Genomic DNA, 16,294 nt, shown 5'->3' on the forward strand with positions numbered 1-16,294 from the left:
CATCTGTGTGTGTGTGTGTGTGTGAGAGAGAGAGAGAGAACATCTGCACAGCAAGGTACTGACTAAAGAGCTGCTATATAAAGCTATAATGCTAATGCTAGCGATATAAAGCTATAATGCTAATGCTAGCGATATAAAGCTATAAATGCTAATGCTAGCGATATAAAGCTATAAATGCTAATGCTAGCGATATAAAGCTATAGATGCTAATGCTAGCGACGTGAACATCAGCGGTGAGGGACACAGGTCCAGGTTCTGCAGCACCACGGACAGAAGGACCTGAAAGAGAGAGAGGGACAAACAGCGGGAGAGAGAGAACAAGACTACAGGGGAGAGAGAGAGATTACTGACATATATTTATAACATGAATAACCAGATAAAGAGGGAGGGGCTCAGTGTGTCATGATGTTAAGCCACCAGTGCTGCCTAATGACAGCAGATTGATTATATTGATTACTGCATCGATTAGTTATAAGCTTTGTTAAAAAGGAAAGTCTTTAGTCTACTCTTGAACACAGAGATGGCGTGTGTGTAGCGTGTGTGTAGCGTGTGTGTAGCATGTGTCTAGCCAATAAGACTACACACGATCTGCTGGATGAAGGCGTAGGACTGGACATTTCACCTGGTTGCACTGAAATACTGAGCTGTGTGTGACGCAGGTACGCATCATTGTACGAGTGTTACACAAATACAAGCAGTAAAATATGTGTTTTCATGTAGTCGAGAGAATCCTTAATGGTAGTACTACAGTCGTATACTGTGTGTCTCTGATGGTGAAGGACACACTTCTGACTACCTGCATCTCCTCGGGCACACCGATGTGTCCCGGGGGGCCCTCGGGGGGGGGGGGGGGGCTTGGGGGGCCCTGGGACCGAGCTGTTGACGTGGGTGAGGTACCTCACCATGCCTCCGGGAACTGGAAAGCAGCTTCTCCACCTCCGGGGAGCCTCCTCTAATTGGCCGTAGCAGCCTCAGGCCTGACTTGTGATTGTCTGGCGGAGACACGCCTTCCTTCGCGTGGACGACTTGTTTACGCGGCGCTTACCTGCGCCACCGTTACCTGGTCAATGGCTGCAAGCGTCATGAGGAAGGGCAACAATACTCCCCAGCAGGGGCTGTAATGAGACACACGCACACACACTCTCACACACACACTCTCACACTCACACTCACACACTCTCACACACTCTCACGCACACTCTCACTCACACTCTCACTCACTCTCTCTCACACACACACACACACACTCTCACACACACTCACTCACTCTCTCACACACTCATACACTCTCACACACACACTCATACACTCTCACACTCACTCTCACACACACTCTCACACACACTCACACTCTCACACACACTCTCACACACTCGCACACTCTCACACACACTCTCACTCTCACACACTCTCACACTCGCATCAACTGATGTTTTTCTCCCATTTGCTTTTTCCCTTAAGTAGGGTGAGATCAATTCCATTCAGTGCGTCCCTCTCAGTGCGTCCCTCTCAGTGCGTCCCTCTCAGCGCGTCCCTCTCAGTGCGTCCCTCTCAGTGCGTCCCTCTCAGTGCGTCCCTCTCAGTCTGTCCGTCTAAGCATGCATCAAACGTGTTTGTCCTATTTCTTCGTCTCACGTCTTCTCTGCTTCTCCTTCCTCTTCCTCCAGGGCTCTAGCACATGCCAAATTTACAAGGTAAGTGAGTCGGACACCTTCAATCCACTTTACAGCTAAAGTTTTGTTGCAGTCTGACGACAATCGGCTGTTTCTGTCTGATCAGGGAACTCAAGTATGTCATCCAGAGGTTTGCAGAGGACCCAAGGCAGGAGGTGAGTGTGTGTCTGTGTGTAGGTAGGGAGGTGAGTGTGTGTTGGTGTGTGGGTACGGAGGTGAGTGTGTGTTGGTGTGTAGGTAGGTAGGGAGGTGAGCGTGTGCGTGCCTGTGTGTGTGTGTGTGTGTGTGTGTCTGTTCCAGGTTCATTCGTGTCTCATCTGCGTACGCTCTCGTAAAGACGTGCGTGTGTGTGTGTGTGTGTGTGTGTGCGTGTCTGTTCCAGGTTCACTCGTGTCTCCTCAGCGTACGCTCTGGTAAAGACGGCTGGTTTCAGCTCTACAGTCCAGGGGGCGTGGCCTGTGATGATGATGGGGAGCTCTTTGCCAGTATGGTGAGTGTCCTCACACGGTGCTGTAGCTCATGGTAGCTAACGCTAACGAGGTGACCTTCGCCTCCTCCTCTTCGTCACCCGTAGGTTCACATCCTGATGGGCTCCTGCTACAAGACCAAGAAGTTCCTGCTGTCTCTGGCGGAGAACAAGCTGGGCCCCTGCATGCTGCTGGCCCTGCGGGGGAACCGGACCATGGTGGAGGCACGTAGCGCCGCGTGGCGCCGTCGCCTGTTCACCGGGCGTCGTGCTAAAAGCAGAATTGTGTTGTTGTGAGATCACCTGAAAACAAGAACGAGTCAAACTGCCAACCATAAAGTCTGTGTGCGTGTGCGTGTGCGTGTGCGTGTTCAGATCCTGTGTCTGATGCTGGAATACAACATCATCGAGAACAAAGATACGCAGCTGCAGATCATCTCCACCCTGGAGAGCACGCTGGTGGGACTCCGCATGTACGAGCAGCTCTGTGAGCGGCAGAGAGAGCTGAAGGAGCTGGTGCGTCTCACACACACACACACACACACACACACACACCTACACACACCTACACACACACCTACACACACACACCTACACACACACACACCTACACACACACACACCTACACACACACACACCTACACACACCTACACACACACACCTACACACACACACACACACCTACACACACACACACACCTACACACACACACACACACACCTACACACACCTACACACACACACACACACCTACACACACACACCTACACACACACACACACACCTACACACACACCTACACACACACACACCTACACACACACACACACACACACACACACACCTACACACACACACCTACACACACCTACACACACACACACACACCTACACACACACACACACCTACACACACACACACACACACACCTACGCACACACACCTACACACACACACACACACACACACCTACACACACACACACACACACCTACACACACACCTACACACACACCTACACACACACACCTACACACACACACACCTACACACACACACACACACCTACACACACACACACACACCTACACACACACACACACACACACCTACACACACACACACACACCTACACACACACACACACACACCTACACACACACACACACACACCTACACACACACACACACACACCTACACACACACACACACACACCTACACACACACACACACACACCTACACACACACACACCTACACACCTACACACACACACACACACACACACCTACACACACACACACACACACACACACCTACACACACACACACACACCTACACACACCTACACACACACACACCTACACACACCTACACACACCTACACACACACACACACACACACACACCTACACACACACACACCTACACACACACACACCTACACACACACACACCTACACACACACACACCTACACACACACACACACACACACACACACACACACACCTACACACACCTACACACACACACACACACACCTACACACACCTACACACACACACACCTACACACACCTACACACACACACACCTACACACACACACACCTACACACACACACACACACACACACACACACACCTACACACACACACACACCTACACACACACACACACACACACCTACACACACACACACACACACACCTACACACACACACACACACACACACACCTACACACACACACACCTACACACACCTACACACACACACACCTACACACACCTACACACACACACACCTACACACACACCTACACACACACACACACCTACACACACACACACACACACCTACACACACACCTACACACACCTACACACACACACACACACACCTACACACACACCTACACACACACCTACACACACACCTACACACACACACACACCTACACACACACACACACCTACACACACACACACACCTACACACACACACACACCTACACACACACACACCTACACACACACACACACCTACACACACCTACACACACACACACGCACCTACACACACACACCTACACACACACACACACCTACACACACACACCTGCACACACACACCTGCACACACACACCTGCACACACACACGCAACAGACACACACCTACACACAGACACACACACACACCTACACACACACACACACACACACCTACACACACACCTACACACACACCTACACACACCTACACACACACACACACCTACACACACACCTACACACACACCTACACACACACCTACACACACCTACACACCTACACACACACACACCCACACACACACGCAACAGACACACACCTACACACAGACACACACACAGACACACCTACATACACACACACCTACACACACACCTACACACACACCTACACACACCTACACACCTACACACACACACACCCACACACACACGCAACAGACACACACCTACACACAGACACACACACAGACACACCTACATACACACACACCTACACACCCACACACACACACACACACACACGCAACAGACACACACCTACACACAGACACACACACAGACACACCTACACACACACACACGCAACACACACACACACCTACACACCCACACACACACACACACACACGCAACAGACACACACCTACACACAGACACACACACAGACACACCTACACACACACACACACGCAACACACACACACACACTTACACCCACCCACACCTACATACACACACACGCAACACACACCTACACACACCTACACACACACCTAAACACACACACACACCTATACACACACGCACACACCTACACACACGCAACACACAAACACACCTACACACACACACACACCTACACACACACACACACCTACACACACACACACACACCTACACACACACAACACGCAACACACAAACAAAGAGGATGATGTTAGTTCGTTAGCATCTTAGCCGTTAGCATCTTAGCGAGCCTGAGCGAAGCTCAACTGGAGGAGACCCCACGTCTGCTCAGAGTAGCTGCTACGTCTCTGCAGCCTGCTAGAAGTGATTGATTAGTTCAGCACGTTATTGTTATTGTTGATGTGCTAACTTACAGCACTTTATATGGGCCTAATTTGGAGATTAACAACAGAACTCAGCAATACTCCCCCTGGTGGTGGAAACTAGATGTTGCAGGCAGCACTGAGGACGAGCAGAATGTAAATATCTGCATCTGTTCAAGTCTGTTAAAACATTCAATGACTCTATAGAGATACTGTTTGTTATATATTCATCTGTTAACAATGTAATGAATTTAAATGAAAATATGAAAAATGTTTCAGTGAGATTAAAAAAGAGATTAATTACTTACGGATCATAATTAAATAATCCCTCTAAAAAATGTTTTATCTTGACAATAACAAAACCATTAATTGTAAATGTAAATCCTAAAACCATATTGTTTCTGTCTTATTCTTATTAATAAGTGGTTGACTAAATGATTAATTTATGTGTGATGCTTATTTGCTCTGTGAAACATTTTCATATTAATTTTCACTTCAGATTTGACGCTTTTTGTGGCTTTAAATGCGACATTTTCTTTCACATTTCAATAGTTTTTTCCTCTCCAGTCGAAGACAATGTTTTTATCATTCTGTTGAAATGACACCATTATTATTAAAGTTCTGTAAACTACCCTGACCTGAATGTATGTGTGCTGTGCTCACACACGCCACCTAGTGTGTGAAAAGCCTCCTGCAGTCATAGAGCTCAGGCGGCTTTTTTCTGTTTGTCTCTTCAGCAAAGAAAAGGAGGCCCCACCCGGCTGACGCTGCCGTCCAAGTCCACGGTGAGATCCCACGACCCCACTCGAGGGTTTCCGTAGTTTAAGGCCGTCCGCTCTGTAGTTTAAGGCCGTCCGCTCGGTAGTTTAAGGCCGTCCGCTCGGTAGTTTAAGGCCGTCCGCTCGGTAGTTTAAGGCCGTCCGCTCGGTAATTTAAGGCCGTCCGCTTGGTAGTTTAAGGCCGTCCGCTCGGTAGTTTAAGGCCGTCCGCTCGGTAGTTTAAGGCCGTCCGCTCGGTAGTTTAAGGCCGTCCACTTGGTAATTTAAGGCCGTCCGCTCGGTAGTTTAAGGCCGTCCGCTCGGTAGTTTAAGGCCGTCCGCTCGGTAGTTTAAGGCAGTCCACTTGGTAGTTTAAGGCCGTCCACTCGGAGGCTGTCCACTCGGTAGTTTAAGGCCGTCCACTCTGTAGTTTAAGGCCGTCCGCTCGGTAGTTTAAGGTCGTCCACTCTGTAGTTTAAGGCCGTCCGCTCGGTAGTTTAAGGCCGTCCGCTCGGTAGTTTAAGGCCGTCCGCTCGGTAGTTTAAGGCCGTCCACTCGGTAGTTTAAGGCCATCCACTCGGAGGCTGTCCACTCGGTAGTTTAAGGCCGTCCACTCGGTAGTTTAAGGCCGTCCGCTCGGTAGTTTAAGGCCGTCCGCTCGGTAGTTTAAGGCCGTCCGCTCGGTAGTTTAAGGCCGTCCACTCGGTAGTTTAAGGCCGTCCACTCGGTAGTTTAAGGCCGTCCGCTCGGTAGTTTAAGGTCGTCCACTTGGTTGTTTAAGGTCGTCCGCTCGGTAGTTTAAGGCCGTCCGCTCGGTAGTTTAAGGCCGTCCACTTGGAGGCCGTCCACTCGGAGGCTGTCCACTTGGTAGTTTGATGATGATGATGAATATATTTATTAGATAGAATGTTAGAGTACAAGTACAGTCACACAGTAGCATGTATTACAGTACAAGTACAGTCACACAGTAGCATGTATTACAGTACAAGTACAGTCACACAGTAGCATGTATTACAGTACAAGTACAGTCAAACAGTAGCATGTATTACAGTACAAGTACAGTCACACAGTAGCATGTATTACAGTACAAGTACAGTCAAACATCCTGTCTAAGAGGAGCATTTCTAAAAAGCCCTTGCGGTTTTGTTTCCGTTGAAAGTCCTTCGTACATAAATCATCCACAATTAACAATACAAATTTAACAATACAAATAAAAATAAAACCAATATTAAATTACACAATTGATGCAACGTAACATTAGAAAAACAAAAAGAAAATGATTTTACACCGCCAGTGCAAACTAACAATTAATCTAAAATAAATTACACCACTGATGCAAAATGACAATAAATAACTTACATAAATTACAATAAATGACTAAAGCAATTAATACGTGCAACGTAGGTGGACAAAAAAAAAGGGGGGGGGGGGGTTTGATCCGGAGAGAGTCGTGATTACTATCTCCGTTTCTGCCCCCCTAAAAGGTGTATCTTTAGGGCCTTTTTGAAGGAGGCCAAAGAGGTGCATGTTTTGAGGGCAGGAGTCAAACTGTTCCACCCTTGGGGGCAGTATTGTAAAAAGATGATTTACCCATGTTGGTCCTATAGGAGGGGGTAATCAGGTTGTTGTTTGAGCTCCCTCTAGTGTTGTGGCTGTGGGTGTCACTAAATCTGTGGAGGTGTTTATTCAGGTATGCAGGGATTGAGGGGACTGAGGGCAGAGCTGCATTGACTATTTCAAATGCCAATCCCATTTTGAGTTGTTTAACCCTGTCTTCTACCCTGAGCCATTTTAGGCTAGCAAAATGTCCAGGAAGAAGGTGGGTCATGGGCCCCAGATTGAGGAGTAGCCGAATCAGTTTGTTTTGGGATTGGAGCCTGGTTTTCAGGGACACTTTGATGTTGTAATACCAGGAGGTGCTAGCATAGTCAAAAAGGGGCTGAACGAGGCTCCAGCAAGAGTCCGGAGACAAAAGCAGACATTCTGCCCAAAAATCTTGTTCTCTGATTGACTTTTTTGATCACCTTAGTTGCCATTCTATCACCAGACAGGTATTTGTCAAGAACACAGCCCAAATAGGTAATCTCTTCTTTGCTGGAGATGACTGTATTATCGACTGTGACCTTGAAATCATCAACATTTATCTCACGTAGAGAGTGTTTAGACCCAAAAAGAATAGATTCTGTTTTACCAAGATGTAGTGACAGTTTGTTATCGGTAAGCCAAGTACGGATTCTGGTGACCTCAGAGCTGAGAGCCTCCTCAACCTGCACTTTGTCCTCTCCCGAAATCAGGAGTGCTGAGTCATCAGCAAACAGGAACAATTTGCAGTTACAGGCAGCACTCATGTCGTTAATGTATAGGAGGAACAGTAACGGCCCTAGAATGCTGCCTTGAGGAACCCCACAGCTCACCGGGAGGGACGAGGACAAGGTTCCGTTTATGTCCACCATTTGTTCTCGTCCCTCAAGGTACGATTTCATCCAGTTTGTTGATGTGCTATCAAAACCAATCGCCCCTAGTTTATTCAATAGGATTGAATGGTTAACGGTGTCAAAGGCCTTCTGGAGGTCCAGCATGACCATGCCGCAGTATTTGCCCGAGTCTACTTCACGCTTGACGTAGTCGGTCAGATATATGAGGCACGTGTCAGTGGAGTGGGATGTTCTGAAGCCTGATTGGAATTCAAAGAGCAGGCTATGCTCGGCGAGGTAGCGGTTGATTTGCTCCTGGATTATTCTCTCCATAACCTTTGAGATGGAACAAAGGATGGAAACAGGGCGGTAGTTGCCAGGTTCTAATTTGTTCCCTTTTTTATACAGAGGGATAACCCGCGCCGTCTTGAATTCCTGTGGGACGTGGCACTGATTGATGGATAAATTTATCAGATGGGTTACCACGGGGGCGATAGAGACAGCTGCGTCTCTGAGGAACCGGGTGGGTATGTGGTCGAGGCCTGTGGCCTTGTTAGGTTGAAGGGCAATTAGTTTTTTTAGCACATCAACAGTATTTACAGGTGTGAAAGAGAAAGTGTCCTTTTTAGCACCTAGCTTCTCATAGTGAGTCTGGATGTGGTCAGAACCGTACAGACCTGAATGCGGGGGGAGTTTGCTGACCAACAGGGGGCAATAGTGGTGAAAAAGCTGTTAAAACAATTTGCTACCACCAACCTGTCGGTCTGGAGCGAACCACTTGAGTTAATGCAGATATTACTGGTTTTTGTTTGGAGTCTGTTGCTGCAGCCTAATTGTTTCAGGGCCTCCCACAGTTTTTGTGGGTTGCTTTTGTTTGCCTCAATGTTCTCATTTAAGAAATTCTTTTTGGCATTTTTTATCATTTTGTTAACTTCATTGCGTAGTTTTCTGCTTTTTTCAAGTAGTTCCTCGTCGTTGGTTTTTCTGTACTCAGAGTAACATTTGTTTCTGAGCTTGATGGCATTCAATATTTCCCCCTTCATCCAAGGTTCTGTACGGGCTCTGACCCGAACAGCAGTTATGGGCGCTATCTTATCGATTACGGACAGAAATGCAGATTTAAAGGAAGACCAGGTCCCCTCGACAGAGGCGGAGTTTAAAGTTTCAGACCAATCAGTTTCCTCCAGCGCTGTTGTTAGAGCTTCTGGGGAGTAATGCTTCATGGTTCTGCAGTTGATTGTGGATCAATGAGCTGCAGGTCTATGAATTTTACGAGTGCAGAAGATCATGTTGTGATCACTTAGATTGCACTCGATGACACCACTGTTTTTGATTCTAGATTTGTCCGATGTCAGGATTAGGTCTATGATGGTTCTAGAGGTGGTGCTTATCCTTGTAAATTTCTGAATCAGCTGGGTAAAGTTATGCAGATTACAGAAGCTGCTGAAGGATTTGAAAGTCGGGGTGTCTTTCCGAAGGACATTGGTGTTATAATCTCCTATCAGAATGACCTCCGAGCTTCCCAAGCCGATCACATGCTTCTCCAACAAATCATAGAATGAATTTTGGTCTGGGGGTCTGTACACTGCGCCAATGACCAGAGGTTTAGCTCTGGGATAAATGATCTTTACCCAGACAGACTCTGTGTCTGTTCCTAGTTCTGGTAGAACGGTGAAGTTGAGGTCTGATCTGACGTAGATGCAGACCCCGCCCCCATGACGGTCCCTGTCCTTCCTGATAACAGTGTAACCCTTAATCTCAATCTCAGTGTCTTTACAAGAATCATCCAGTTTGGTTTCAGAAAAGGAGAGAATTCCAACCTTACCGTTGCCAAACATCGATGTTAACTCGGACATCTTGGATTTGCATGTCAAGCTGTTCACGTTGAGATGAATAATGTGAAGACCTCTCCCCGAGAAAATGTTATTCATATCTTCCGTGGAGTAGAAGCCTTTGTTATTCACTGTCTCTGGGGGGGACGCTGGGGGGAGGAGGGGGTATCGATGGGGGGGTATTGTCCGCCGGTGAATGGGGTAGGGTGGGGCCGTTGGGCAGGAGGGGGGCGCTGGGGTGGCGGTATCGATCGTAAACAAAGGGAATGGCCGACCGATACCTGGGGGGGGAGTGCAGCTGGGGGGTGGGAGTGCAGCTGGTGTTCTCAGGCGTTGCTTCGTGGCGAAAAACTCCGGGGGAACAATCCGCATTTCCGAGGCCTCTGCTCGATGTGACCCTGTCTGTGTTTCCAGGGCGGTGGGGGAAGCCCCTTCCGTCACCGTGACGTATCTGCGCCGGGGGAATTCCGTGACGCGCCGTCGCGCGTTGGCTGCATCCCTCGGCGCGAAGTGCCGGAAGTGAAAACAGGGAGAACGCTTGCGCTGCTCCTTCTCCGTCTTGCTGCTGGGGGGGTTCGGTGGTGGGCGATGTGGCGTTTGCCTGGGTTGTCCTCGGGAGGTTTGTCGTGAAGTCCTCGGGGCGCGGCCTCCACGTGTCGCTGCTCCAGATGTTGTGAGCGGCGACGAAGGCTGAGTCGAACGGCGTCATCGTGAACCGTCCGTTTAAGGCCGTCCGCTCGGTAGTTTAAGGCCATCCGCTCGGTAGTTTAAGGCCGTCCGCTCGGTAGTTTAAGGCTGTCCACTCGGTAGTTTAAGGTCGTCCGCTCGGTAGTTTGAGGTCGTTCGCTCGGTAGTTTAAGGTTGTCCACTTGGTAGTTTAAGGTCGTCCGCTCGGTAGTTTAAGGCCGTCCACTTGGTAGTTTAAGGCCGTCCACTTGGAGGCCGTCCACTCGGTGGCTGTCCACTCGGTAGTTTAAGGCCATCCGCTCGGTAGTTTAAGGCCGTCCGCTCGGTAGTTTAAGGCTGTCCGCTCGGTAGTTTAAGGTCGTCCGCTCGGTAGTTTAAGGTCGTCCGCTCGGTAGTTTAAGGTCGTCCACTTGGTAGTTTAAGGCCGTCCACTTAGAGGCCGTCCACTTGGTAGTTTAAGGCCGTCCACTCGGAGGCTGTCCACTCGGTAGTTTAAGGCCATCCGCTCGGTAGTTTAAGGCCGTCCGCTCGGTAGTTTAAGGCCATCCGCTCGGTAGTTTAAGGCCGTCCGCTCGGTAGTTTAAGGCCGTCCGCTCGGTAGTTTAAGGCCGTCCGCTCGGTAGTTTAAGGCCGTCCACTCGGTAGTTTAAGGCCGTCCGCTTGGAGGCCATCCACTTGGTAGTTTAAGGCCGTCCACTCGGAGGCCGTCCGCTCGGTAGTTTAAGGCCATCCGCTCGGTAGTTTAAGGCTGTCCGCTCGGTAGTTTAAGGCCGTCCACTTGGTAGTTTAAGGCCGTCCACTCGGTAGTTTAAGGTCGTCCGCTCGGTAGTTTAAGGCCGTCCACTCGGTAGTTTAAGGCTGTCCACTTGGTAGTTTAAGGCCGTCCACTCGGAGGCCGTCCACTCTGTAGTTTAAGGCCGTCCGCTCGGTAGTTTAAGGCCGTCCACTCGGAGGTTGTCCACTCGGTAGTTTAAGGCCGTCCACTCGGAGGCTGTCCACTCTGTAGTTTAAGGCTGTCCACTCGGTAGTTTAAGGCCGTCCACTCGGAGGCCGTCCACTCGGTAGCTTAAGGCCGTCCGCTCGGTAGTTTAAGGCCGTCCACTCGGTAGTTTAAGGCCGTCCACTCGGTAGTTTAAGGCCGTCCACTCGGTAGTTTAAGGCTGTCCACTCGGTAGTTTAAGGTCGTCCGCTCGGTAGTTTAAGGCCGTCCACTTGGTAGTTTAAGGCTGTCCACTTGGTAGTTTAAGGCTGTCCACTCAGTAGTTTAAGGCCGTCCACTCAGAGGCCGTCCACTCTGTAGTTTAAGGCCATCCACTTGGTAGTTTAAGGCCGTCCACTCGGAGGTTGTCCACTTGGTAGTTTAAGGCCGTCCACTCGGAGGCCGTCCACTCGGTAGTTTAAGGCTGTCCACTCGGTAGTTTAAGGCCGTCCACTCGGTAGCTTAAGGCCGTCCGCTCGGTAGTTTAAGGCCGTCCACTTGGTAGTTTAAGGCCGTCCACTCGGAGGCTGTCCACTCGGTAGTTTAAGGCCATCCACTCGGAGGCCGTCCACTCGGTAGTTTAAGGCCGTCCACTTGGAGGCCGTCCACTCGGAGGACGTCCACTCTGTAGTTTAAGGCCATCCACTTGGTAGTTTAAGGCCGTCCACTCGGAGGTTGTCCACTTGGTAGTTTAAGGCCGTCCACTCGGAGGCCATCCACTCGGTAGTTTAAGGCTGTCCACTCGGTAGTTTAAGGCCGTCCACTCGGAGGCCGTCCACTCGGTAGCTTAAGGCCGTCCGCTCGGTAGTTTAAGGCCGTCCACTTGGTAGTTTAAGGCCGTCCACTCGGAGGCTGTCCACTCGGTAGTTTAAGGCCATCCACTCTGAGGCCGTCCACTCGGTAGTTTAAGGCCGTCCGCTCGGTAGTTTAAGGCCGTCCACTTGGAGGCCGTCCACTCGGAGGACGTCCACTCGGAGGCCGTCCACTCGGTAGTTTCAGGCCGTCCACTCGGAGGCCGTCCGCTCGGTAGTTTAAGGCTGTCCACTCGGAGGCCGTCCGCTCGGTAGTTTAAGGCCGTCCACTTGGTAGTTTAAGGCCATCCACTCGGTAGTTTAAGGCTGTCCACTCGGAGGCCGTCCACTCGGTAGTTTAAGGCCGTCCACTCGGTAGTTTGAGGCCGTCCATTCGGTAGTTTAAGGCCGTCCACTCGGTAGTTTAAGGCCGTCCACTCGGAGGCCGTCCACTCGGTAGTTTGAGGCCGTCCACTCGGAGGAAGTCCACTCGGTAGTTTAAGGCCGTCCACTCGGTAGTTTAAGGCCGTCCACTCGGTAGTTTAAGGCCGTCCACTCTGTAGTTTAAGGCCGTCCACTCGGAGGACGTCCACTCGGTAGTTTGAGGCCGTCCACTCAGAGGCCGTCCACTCGGTAGTTTAAGGCCGTCCACTCGGTAGTTTAAGGCCGTCCACTCTAGTTTAAGGCCGTCCACTCGGAGGCCGTCCACTCGGTAGTTTAAGGCCGTCCGCTCGGTAGTTTAAGGCCGTCCACTCGGTAGTTTAAGGCCGTCCGCTCGGTAGTTTAAGGCCGTCCGCTCTGTAGTTTAAGGCCGTCCACTCGGAGGCCGTCCGCTCGGTAGTTTAAGGCCGTCCACTCGGAGGACGTCCACTCGGTAGTTTAAGGCCGTCCACTCGGAGGCCGTCCACTCGGAGGACGTCCACTCGGTAGTTTAAGGCCGTCCACTCTGTAGTTTAAGGCCGTCCACTCGGAGGACGTCCACTCGGTAGTTTGAGGCCGTCCACTCGGAGGCCGTCCACTCGGTAGTTTAAGGCCGTCCACTCGGTAGTTTAAGGCCGTCCACTCGGTAGTTTAAGGCCGTCCACTCGGTAGTTTAAGGCCGTCCGCTCGGTAGTTTAAGGCCGTCCACTCGGTAGTTTAAGGCCGTCCGCTCTGTAGTTTAAGGCCGTCCGCTCTGTAGTTTAAGGCCGTCCACTCTGTAGTTTAAGGCCGTCCCCTCGGTAGTTTAAGGCCGTTTTACTGCTTCTGTGCAGGATGCCGACCTGGCCCGTCTGCTGAGTTCAGGTTCCTTCGGGAACTTGGAGAACCTGAGTCTGGCCTTCACCAACGTCACCAGTGCCTGTGCCGAGCAGCTCATCAAGTTGCCTTCACTTAAACAGCTCAACCTGTGGTCCACGCCGGTACGCGCACACACACACATAGACGCACACACGCACACACACATACACGCACGCACACATACACGCACACACACACACACGTACATACACACACACATACACACACACACACGCACGCACACACACACACGTACATACACACACATACATACACACACGCACGCACACACACACACACGTACATACACACACACATACACACACACACACACGTACATACACACACATACGTACACACACGCACGCACACACACACACGTACATACACACACATACATACACACACGCACGTACATACACACACACACACACACACACAGCACCGCCGCTGTGCTCAGTGTCTCACTCCGGTCCTGTCTGTCCCCCCCAGTTCGGGGACGCAGGCTTGCGGCTGCTGTCCGAGCACCTGGCCTGTCTTCAGGTTCTCAACCTGTGTGAGACGCCCGTCACCGACGCCGGCCTGCTGGCGCTCAGCTGTGAGTTAGCGCGGTGAAGCCGACCCGTGTCGGATCGTTCCTAACCGTCATCCTTCGCCTTTTTCCAGCCATGAAGAGTCTTTGCAGTCTGAACATGAACAGCACCAAGCTCACAGCCGACACCTACGAGGACCTGAAGGTACGGCTGAAATCAATACACATGATCGGATGCACCCCAACCCGGAAACATCGATCCGATCAGGACGTGCGCGTTCACGCATGCTAACTTTCGACATGCGCAATTTATACCAAATATACCGGCGATAGTAGAAGAAGAAGCCGCAGCCACTTCCGTTGTAAACACAGCATGGCTCCGCCCCTTCGCTGCTACGCTCCTCCTTTAATGTCTCCAGCAACGTGTTTGCCTTTCGCTCGCTCTGCTTCAGCTAGCTACCGGATTAGCATTAGCGCGTTTAGCTGACGTCACACACGTGCGCGGTAAAGACGGTTTGTGTTTTCATGCGCCCTGATCGGATCATCGATCGGTATAGACCACGCCTCTCCATCGGGATAGAATCTTGATCGGATCGAGCTCGATCGGGTCAGACCGATCCGATTTGGGTGTGTCCATGAAGCATTTCTAATCTGATTAAATGTGTCCGTGTGAACGCAGCCAGTGACGTTTCCGATTTGATTTCCTCTAAACGCTCCGTCTGAACTCGAGACGAGTTATTGATCGTATTTCACCTTCCAGCGCTCGGAGAGCCGAGTTGAGGAACCTCCTTCTGGACATTAGACGAGGACGGCCCGTCTCCCGTCAGGCTCGTGTTCTCTTGTCGACCGGACGTGGCAGAACGTCATCATTTCCTTTCAATACTGCTTTGGATCTGCGTCGATAATGTAATCTGATTACTACTCAGGCTTGTCTCCGTTTGTCTGTCTCTCTGCAGGCCAAGCTGCCCAACCTGAAAGACGTCGATGTTCGGTACACAGAGGCCTGGTGATCAGCCACGCCCACACAGGCCTGGTGATCAGCCACGCCCACACAGGCCTGGTGATCAGCCACGCCCACAGAGGCCTGGTGATCAGCCACGCCCACAGAGGCCTGGTGATCAGCCACGCCCACACAGGCCTGGTGATCAGCCACGCCCACACAGGCCTGGTGATCAGCCACGCCCACACAGGCCTGGTGATCAGCCACGCCCACACAGGCCTGGTGATCAGCCACGCCCACACAGGCCTGGTGATCAGCCACGCCCACACAGGCCTGGTGATCAGCCACGCCCACAGAGGCCTGGTGATCAGCCACGCCCACACAGGCCTGGTGATCAGCCACGCCCACAGAGGCCTGGTGATCAGCCACGCCCACACAGGCCTGGTGATCAGCCACGCCCACACAGGCCTGGTGATCAGCCACGCCCACACAGGCCTGGTGATCAGCCACGCCCACACAGGCCTGGTGATCAGCCACGCCCACACAGGCCTGGTGATCAGCCACGCCCACAGAGGCCTGGTGATCAGCCACGCCCACACAGGCCTGGTTATCAGCCACGCCCACACAGGCCTGGTGATCAGCCACGCCCACACAGGCCTGGTGATCAGCCACGCCCACACAGGCCTGGTGATCAGCCACGCCCACACAGGCCTGGTGATCAGCCACGCCCACACAGGCCTGGTGATCAGCCACGCCCACACAGGCCTGGTGATCAGCCACGCCCACAGAGGCCCGGTGATCAGCCACGCCCACACCCAGAAACGCACGCTG

At 51.4% G+C, this 16,294-nt stretch overlaps 1 protein-coding gene across 1 annotated transcript in view; it reads left to right on the forward strand.

Moving 5' to 3' along the window:
* Positions 1-15,623, forward strand: part of cmip (c-Maf inducing protein) — a 44,330-nt gene extending 28,707 nt beyond the window's left edge. The window contains exons 13-22 of the mRNA XM_068739266.1: positions 1,668-1,694; positions 1,780-1,828; positions 2,056-2,163; positions 2,248-2,364; positions 2,515-2,655; positions 5,990-6,037; positions 13,967-14,113; positions 14,484-14,589; positions 14,658-14,728; positions 15,480-15,623. Of these exons, the coding sequence (XP_068595367.1) occupies positions 1,668-1,694; positions 1,780-1,828; positions 2,056-2,163; positions 2,248-2,364; positions 2,515-2,655; positions 5,990-6,037; positions 13,967-14,113; positions 14,484-14,589; positions 14,658-14,728; positions 15,480-15,533 (868 nt within the window). The 3' untranslated portion in view covers positions 15,534-15,623. The remainder of the gene's footprint in view (positions 1-1,667; positions 1,695-1,779; positions 1,829-2,055; positions 2,164-2,247; positions 2,365-2,514; positions 2,656-5,989; positions 6,038-13,966; positions 14,114-14,483; positions 14,590-14,657; positions 14,729-15,479) is intronic.
* The last annotated feature ends 671 nt before the right edge of the window (positions 15,624-16,294 follow it).

Source organism: Brachionichthys hirsutus, chromosome 5, assembly GCF_040956055.1.
Source record: "Brachionichthys hirsutus isolate HB-005 chromosome 5, CSIRO-AGI_Bhir_v1, whole genome shotgun sequence".
Lineage (NCBI taxonomy): Eukaryota > Metazoa > Chordata > Actinopteri > Lophiiformes > Brachionichthyidae > Brachionichthys > Brachionichthys hirsutus.